Raw genomic sequence first — 243 nt, 5'->3', positions numbered from 1 at the left:
GCGGGAGCTGTGGTTGAGGAACAACCCCATCGAGAGCATCCCCTCGTACGCCTTCAACCGGGTGCCCTCCCTCATGCGCCTGGACCTGGGCGAGCTGAAGAAGCTGGAGTACATCTCCGAGGGGGCTTTCGAGGGCTTGTACAACCTCAAGTACCTGAACCTGGGGATGTGCAACATTAAGGACATGCCCAACCTGACGCCCTTGGTGGGGCTGGAGGAGCTGGAGATGTCGGGCAATAACTT

At 59.3% G+C, this 243-nt stretch overlaps 1 protein-coding gene across 1 annotated transcript in view; it reads left to right on the top strand.

Annotated features, from left to right (window-relative positions):
- The window catches only part of LOC104080897 (leucine-rich repeat-containing protein 4-like), a gene marked incomplete at both ends in the record, with an annotated part of 1,029 nt that overhangs the window by 379 nt on the left and 407 nt on the right, over positions 1–243 (top strand). The window contains 1 exon segment of the mRNA XM_009583438.1: positions 1–238. Coding sequence (XP_009581733.1) covers positions 1–238 — 238 coding nt within the window.

This window comes from Fulmarus glacialis, unplaced genomic scaffold, assembly GCF_000690835.1.
Source record: "Fulmarus glacialis isolate BGI_N327 unplaced genomic scaffold, ASM69083v1 scaffold36848, whole genome shotgun sequence".
Lineage (NCBI taxonomy): Eukaryota > Metazoa > Chordata > Aves > Procellariiformes > Procellariidae > Fulmarus > Fulmarus glacialis.
This window is presented reverse-complemented; position numbering and strand designations above follow the sequence as displayed.